The following is a 6,810-nucleotide window of genomic DNA, read 5'->3' as shown; positions in this document are numbered from 1 at the left end:
AAAAAAACCAACAGGAAGAAAAAAAATAGTGAAGAAAAAAAAAATGAATGAATTGAGTTAACCCTTCAAACCAAGTTAACCCGTAAAACCTGAGATTCGCGTCATGAAAGTTTGATAACTAAATAGAAAAAAATTAACGGGTTTACCTAGATTTAACTGAGTTAACCCATCAAACCAAGCTAACCCGTCAAGCCTAGGATACATATCATGAAAGTATGAAAATTAAATAGAAATAAATTTAACATTAAAAAATTAAACTAAATGAAAAAAAATTAATTAAAAAGAAAAAAATCCGGGTTAACTTGTCAAATCAGGTTAACCCATCAAACCCGAGATTCGTATCATGAAAATCTAATAACTAAATAAAAAAGAATTAACATTAATAAACTAAATCAAACAAAAAAATATTCATTAAAAAACAAAAAAATAAAGACAGTACTATAATATAATAATAATAATAATAATATAATATATTAATAAGTGAAAGGATGTGAAAGGCGCGGAGAACAGTATTTTCCCCACGCCTTTTAGTATATTGTTAATTATAGAGTATGATTTTTTAAAAAAAGTTAATTTTTTTATTTTTTATTTTAAATTAATATTTTTAAATATTTTTAAATTATTTTAATGGACTGATATTAAAAATAATTTATAACAATTAAAAAAAATATTATTTTAATATATTTTTAAGTAAAAAATATTTTAAAAAATAATTACAATCATATTTTTTAACAAGTTCTAAAAACTGTTCCACAGATCTTGGTATTTTGTACATCAGATTCTAAGACTAGGATTATATGAAAATACATGGAGAAATACAGAGGGAAATCAAGTTGATATTATTTCCATTATATGAATCATACTTCTATGTCAACTTTTAAAATAAATGTTTATATCTAAATTAGATTGATATCAAGTGATAACACAGGATCTCATGTATATCTTTTCACACGCACACGTATATTATATGAGAATTATACTAGATATATATACGATCTAAATTTCAAAATCTAAATTGATTTTTATAGATAATTAAAAACAAAACCAAGGACAAATTAAAAAACAAAAAAAATGAAACGATTGAGGATTTCTGTGGACCCTCCAAAGTTTACAAAAAAAAAATCGATATTCCACTTATTTTTAAAAATCTTTAAAGAAATGTTGTGGCTATTCTGGATTTGTTACTGATCAAAACCAACCGTGCTTCATCTAAATTCGGCCAATACCATGACACTAAGCGCTGCTAACTTAAGATTAGTAAGGTGTTTTTGACGTAATCATTGATTAATTTGGCCTTGATGGGGATCTAATTTTAGAAAATATCATGAGGTTGAAAATGGGAAATCAAGTAGCTATAAGCATCAAAGATCCACACCGTGAATTACAGGGGCGTTTGACAGATTTAATATGTATTTTGTTAATTATTATTATTATTATTATTGAATTATTTTAACTGTATTTATATAAAAAATATATTAAAAAAATATTATTTTAATATATTTTTAAATAAAATATATTTTAAAAATCAACAGCTACTTTACACTTCTAAAACTCTTATTTACAAATAAACTCTGAGAAAAAGTTAGAAAAATCTGATTTTATTTGATTTTGCATTTAAAAAATGTTTTTAAAAAAATTTAAAAATTTTATTTTTTTCTTTGCTTTAAATTAATATTTTTTTCATATTTTTTTTGATGTGCTATATAAAAAATAATTTTTTTAAAATAAAAAAATATTATTTTAATATATTTTTAAATAAAAACAATAAAAATACTATGTCAACGTCACGGGTGGACGTCATTATAATAGTCGGCAAAGCTCGCCTTCATAACCAAGCCAACTCTCACCAAAAATAGGAGCCTACAAGAATAGCCAGCCACAAGGACTGCCCTTGCCCTTCATCTAGAATCAAACAGCATTCTATTCCTATCGAGTCGAATGCAAGCAAAGCACCTTTAAAGTGCACACGTGTCGTCCTAGCTGGACTATTGAACCACCATGACTGGGGATCAAGTGACACGTAGCTATCAATTATTAAATTCTAGGAAAATTGCGTTTTTCAATTAAAAATATATTAAATATTAACTTTCTTTAAATTTTTTTATCTTTAATATCAAAACATTAATTTAAAAAAAATAATTAAAATCAATTTAATATTATTTAAAATAAAAAAATAATTTTAAAAACATTTGATTATAAAGAAAGCTGAATAAGTAATTAATTTAATAACATAAAGATTTCATTATAATTTTAGATATAGATTATTGTGTATTGCAACAGTAAAATTGCATAAGTATAATACGTAATTAAGAGGATCATAAGGGGTGTTTTAGTATTTTCACATTGTATTATTTATTTTTTAGTAAAAAAATTATTAGCGCGTGTTTCACATGCTAGCAAGTGGGTGATATTCATGTCATTAAAAAGACGGGTGACACCCTTTCTGGAGCTTAAATTTAGCTATTTGCTGTATCACTAGATGCATAGTCGTGTTTTTTTTCATATGGTGTAACGTGTGTAAACATATTATGATTGAATTACTACCAGTATGAATTATTTGTATTTTTCCTTGTTTTTCTCTTTCCCGACAATTAAAGTATATAATTGTTTTTTTTTATTTGTTGTTTGCTTGGTATTGATATTGATTCTAGATCCAAGATGATTGGGTTTAGCATGGTAATAATACGCGTGGATCTGATATGGTTATTAAACCCAAGGTATTTAAAACATTGTGTGTGTGTATTAAATTGATATTAATTCACTAGGAAGTAATGATCAATATACTTATAAAGTATAAGATACAACATGTCAACCAAGTACTGGACCAGTGCTTTTATTTTTGAAAGTGAGCGAGAGCGAGTGAGGCGTTAGTCACGCCATGTGACTCGAGCCTTTCCCTGTAGGCGTGGTTTCGATGCTCTAATAAAAATAACAGTATAATATTAAAAACGGAAAAAAGAAATTAAATGGGGAAATATAAATATAAGAGAGGGGGAGAATTGCTACCAAAGCGTGTTTTGCAATTGGAAGAAGCATAAGTAGTTAAGTGAGAGAGGGGAGACAGAGAGGGAAAAAAAACAAAACAAAAGAAGCTCTCTGGAGCCGGAGCCAGTGCAAGTGCAAGAGAGAAAGAAACAAGGCAGCAAGTTGGAGTTTGGCGGATTTAGTGTCGATTTGATCGAAAGAAGCGAGAGTTTTAAAGAATCTATCTTCTGGGTTTTTCTGCGAGCTACGGACTCTGTCTTGCTGGGTCTTAAGAGTATCTCGTCGTTTATTGAGGCTTTTTAAAGGGACAAGTGAAAACACTGAGTGTCTTAAAATAAGGAAGAGAAGACCTTTCTTTGGCTCTGTTTTTTTTTGTTGTTAGAAAGAAAGGAAACTGCAATAATGGAGTGGAGTGCTTGTTTAGATGAATATGAGAAGCTTGTAATAAGGATGACCACTCCCAGGTTAGTTTCTTTTAAAATCTTCATCAGTTTGCTTTTGCCTACTTTTGATTTTTTTTTAATAAAAAGCTTTTCTTGAGTTTCTTTGCTGTTCTTGCCTTCTTGTTTGAGTTTCATTGTTTCTCCTGCCAATTATTCTTGTGATTTTCTTCTCGATTTGCAGCCGATCTGGTATCAACTGTATAAAATAAACCATTTGTGTGCTATTATTTTTTTTTGCTTGGCATCAAAATCTTTACTTTCCGTTTGTTTTCCTGAAACTGGTCGCCAACCCCACATAACATGCGGTCTGATTTCAAATCTCCCCTTCAAATCTTTTCCTTTTTTATACCAATATAAATTAATTTTGAAGACTTCTAATTTTTTTAAATAATTAATTGACTTTGTCTTGTGATTTTCATACCTCTGGAACTTTAAAACCTCTCTTACCAGACTTCTCCAATAATTCCTTAACTTTGAAATTTAAACTCTCATGTAAAACGCAATTCTTCCCTGACATGGACCTTCCTGTGTTCACAGGGTCGTCATCGACAATGCTGTTTGCCCCAAAGCGACGGTTGTCAAGGTAATCCTTCTACGAAACCCTCAGGGCCACACAAAAGCACAAATCAGTCTTCTTTTAAGTGCTTCAAAAAAATGACTATTCATCGATAGTTTCTTCAAAAAAATTGACTAATCATTTGGGATTCTTTTGTTTGGTTTTACAGGTGGATAGTGCTAGAAAACATGGAATTTTACTTGAAGCTGTTCAAGTCCTCACGGATATGAACCTTTCTATAAAGAAGGCATACATTTCTTCTGATGGACGGTGGTTCATGGATGGTAAGCTTTTTGTTACATCAGCAGCATCTTCTTTGTTGATTTTTCATTTTGGTGCTAACGTGCGCCTGGATACATGCGCACGTTAGCAGTTTCATATCCTTTTGAAGTTCTCTTTTAATTTATTTTTGCTTTTGAATTACGTTTGCAGTTTTTCACGTTACTGATCTCAACGGAAATAAGTTAACCGATAAGAGCGTTATTAGCTACATTGAGCAGGTAATTTGTTATCCTTAAATACCTAGTTAATTGACAATTAAATTATGGAAGTTAGTGGTAACTGAAGTGTGTTTCATGTTTTGTATTTTAACAGTCACTTGTTACCATTCATTATGGGAGAAAAACCGGTTCTAATGGTTTAACAGCATTAGAACTAACTGGTACCGACCGAGTTGGGCTTCTCTCGGAGGTATTTGCTGTACTAGCTGACTTGCAATGCAACGTGGTCGATGCTAAAGTTTGGACTCACAATGGCCGGATTGCGGCACTAATGTTTGTGAAGGATTGTAATTCAGGGTCGCCAATTGAGGATACACAACAGATTGATAGAATAGAGGCACGTTTAAGGAATGTTCTCAAGGGAGACAATGATATTAGGAGCGCGAAAACTATGGTTTCAATGGCAGTCACACACACAGAGAGAAGGTTGCATCAGATGATGTTTGCTGATAGGGACTATGAGAGAAATCCTATTTTGCAGCCTAGTGGTGATTCTCCTGTAGTGACAGTGCAAAATTGGGTGGAGAGAGGCTATTCGGTTGTGAATGTTCAGTGCAGGGACAGAACGAAGCTTTTGTTTGATGTTGTTTGCACACTGACAGACATGGAATATATTGTGTTTCATGCCACTATCAAAACATCTGGAGACAGAGCTTACCTGGTACATATTAGTCATCTTAGTATAATGTGTGCCATTTTATAGATGAAGCTGTTAAACCTGATTGTTTGTTTTTGTTCTCACTGAATTCATTTAAATTAATATCTTTCAGGAATTCTACATTAGGCACACAGATGGAACCCCAATTAGTTCAGAGCCAGAGAGGCAACGCGTAATTCAATGCTTACAAGCTGCGGTTGAGAGAAGAGTTTCTGAGGTGATTGTTCTATTCCAATTTATAGTGAGCTTCGTCGTTGGTGATTATGCACTTGTTAGGCCATTATTACAAATGTTAACGAGAATTTTTTTGTGTGGACAGGGTGTGAGACTAGAACTATGTACACTCGATAGGCAGTGCCTTTTAGCCGATGTGACGAGAACGTTTAGAGAGAATGGTCTTAATGTAACAAGGGCTGAGATATCCACAACAAGAGACATGGCTCTAAATGTGTTCTATGTAACAGATGCAATTGGTAACGCGGCTGATCCTAAACTAATCGAATCAGTTAGACAAAAAATAGGGATGAGTAGTTTAAAAGTGAAGGAATTGCCACCATTGGTTGACCATCAAGAGGCAGAAAGGGAAGATCAAACAGCAGGGGTTGCCGGGACAGTATTGTTATCGCTTGGAAGCCTAGTTAAAAGGAATTTATACCATTTGGGATTGATCAGATCATATTCTTAAAGTGGGAACATAAAAGACAATTTGGTGTTAGGCAAGAGATTTTTATTGTTCACTGCTCTTTTGCATCTGCTGGCATATTCTTTGCTTGAGGTTTGGGCATTTGTGTTGTTCTGTACATGTGGAAAAAGTTGAAGGAATTTGGTGATAGTAGATTAGTTATGGTTGGGTTGGATTGGATTTGATTGAACAGATGGAGATACAGATCGGACGCTGCTCCACCATTACTATTATTTATTAAGAGAATGCTTTGTTTGAAGGGGAAATATTTGAATTTGAAGAGCAGATGGAAAGTAAAAGGTGTTTGGTAAATAGAGGTTTGCTGAGGAGAAAATTAGGTAGATAGAAAATCAATGGCTTCATATACCTTTCACAGTTGTACATATAACAACCCTTTAATATATTAGTTTTAATAGTTGACTTGGTTTATTCTTTATACCTGTCTTATCCCCCCCCCCCCCCCCTCCCCGCTTCCATGGATGAAAAAGAAATTAGCATATGGTCCCCTACAATTATGCATTAAAAGTATCCACTGCTTCTCGATGCCCTTTTAAAACTCTTACAAGGATACTTGGGCGCAAGTTAACCATTTTACAACTTGCCTAAATTCATGACTTTATCTTGATTGGGGATGTAAGTTAGAAAAATGGAAAAACTGATGGCATCAAACCTCATGATTAGTTGAATTTTGCAGACAAAAAGGAGATGCTTTCTTTGAATTGTTGGTTGAAATGGGGGCACAACCACCAGTTTCTTAGATAGTCCAAGATATGGAGGGATCCGTAGCTTCCCAATTATTCTAGGAACTTCCTGTCATGGCATCAAATAGAAATAGTGACATCAATCGTCCAAATGTCTCAAAAGCTTTCGGGTTGTTTTGGCTACAGCTCTGGTTCGAGGGTGGTGATAATGCTTTTTTTAACTGTGCACTAGAAGAAAAGTCTTCATGTCTCAGCGACCTGGTTCTTACCTTTTCGTGTTTGCAA

The 6,810-nt window shown here is 32.7% G+C and overlaps 1 protein-coding gene across 1 annotated transcript; it reads left to right on the top strand.

Annotated features, from left to right (window-relative positions):
• The first annotated feature begins 2,992 nt into the window (after positions 1-2,992).
• Positions 2,993-6,260, top strand: LOC133702411 (ACT domain-containing protein ACR8-like). The gene is made up of 7 exons (XM_062126762.1): positions 2,993-3,449; positions 3,966-4,011; positions 4,154-4,268; positions 4,417-4,484; positions 4,579-5,145; positions 5,255-5,359; positions 5,462-6,260. The coding sequence occupies exons 1-7, from the start codon at positions 3,388-3,390 to the stop codon at positions 5,825-5,827; spliced, it is 1,329 nt and encodes a 442-aa protein (XP_061982746.1). The 5' UTR covers positions 2,993-3,387; the 3' UTR covers positions 5,828-6,260.
• Positions 6,261-6,810: the final 550 nt, after the last annotated feature.

The sequence above is a fragment of the Populus nigra genome, chromosome 8, assembly GCF_951802175.1.
Source record: "Populus nigra chromosome 8, ddPopNigr1.1, whole genome shotgun sequence".
Classification (NCBI taxonomy): Eukaryota; Viridiplantae; Streptophyta; class Magnoliopsida; order Malpighiales; family Salicaceae; genus Populus; species Populus nigra.
This window is presented reverse-complemented; position numbering and strand designations above follow the sequence as displayed.

What these genes read in the sequence shown, in the direction of transcription:
- LOC133702411 (XM_062126762.1), top strand. Translation starts at nt 3,388, where the DNA reads ATGGAGTGGAGTGCTTGTTTAGATGAATATGAGAAGCTTGTAATAAGG. An exon ending in ATAAGGATGACCACTCCCAG is followed by an intron (nt 3,450 to 3,965) that starts GTTAGTTTCTTT and finishes CTGTGTTCACAG; the next exon opens with GGTCGTCATCGACAATGCTG. An exon ending in TTGAGAGAAGAGTTTCTGAG is followed by an intron (nt 5,360 to 5,461) that starts GTGATTGTTCTA and finishes TTGTGTGGACAG; the next exon opens with GGTGTGAGACTAGAACTATG.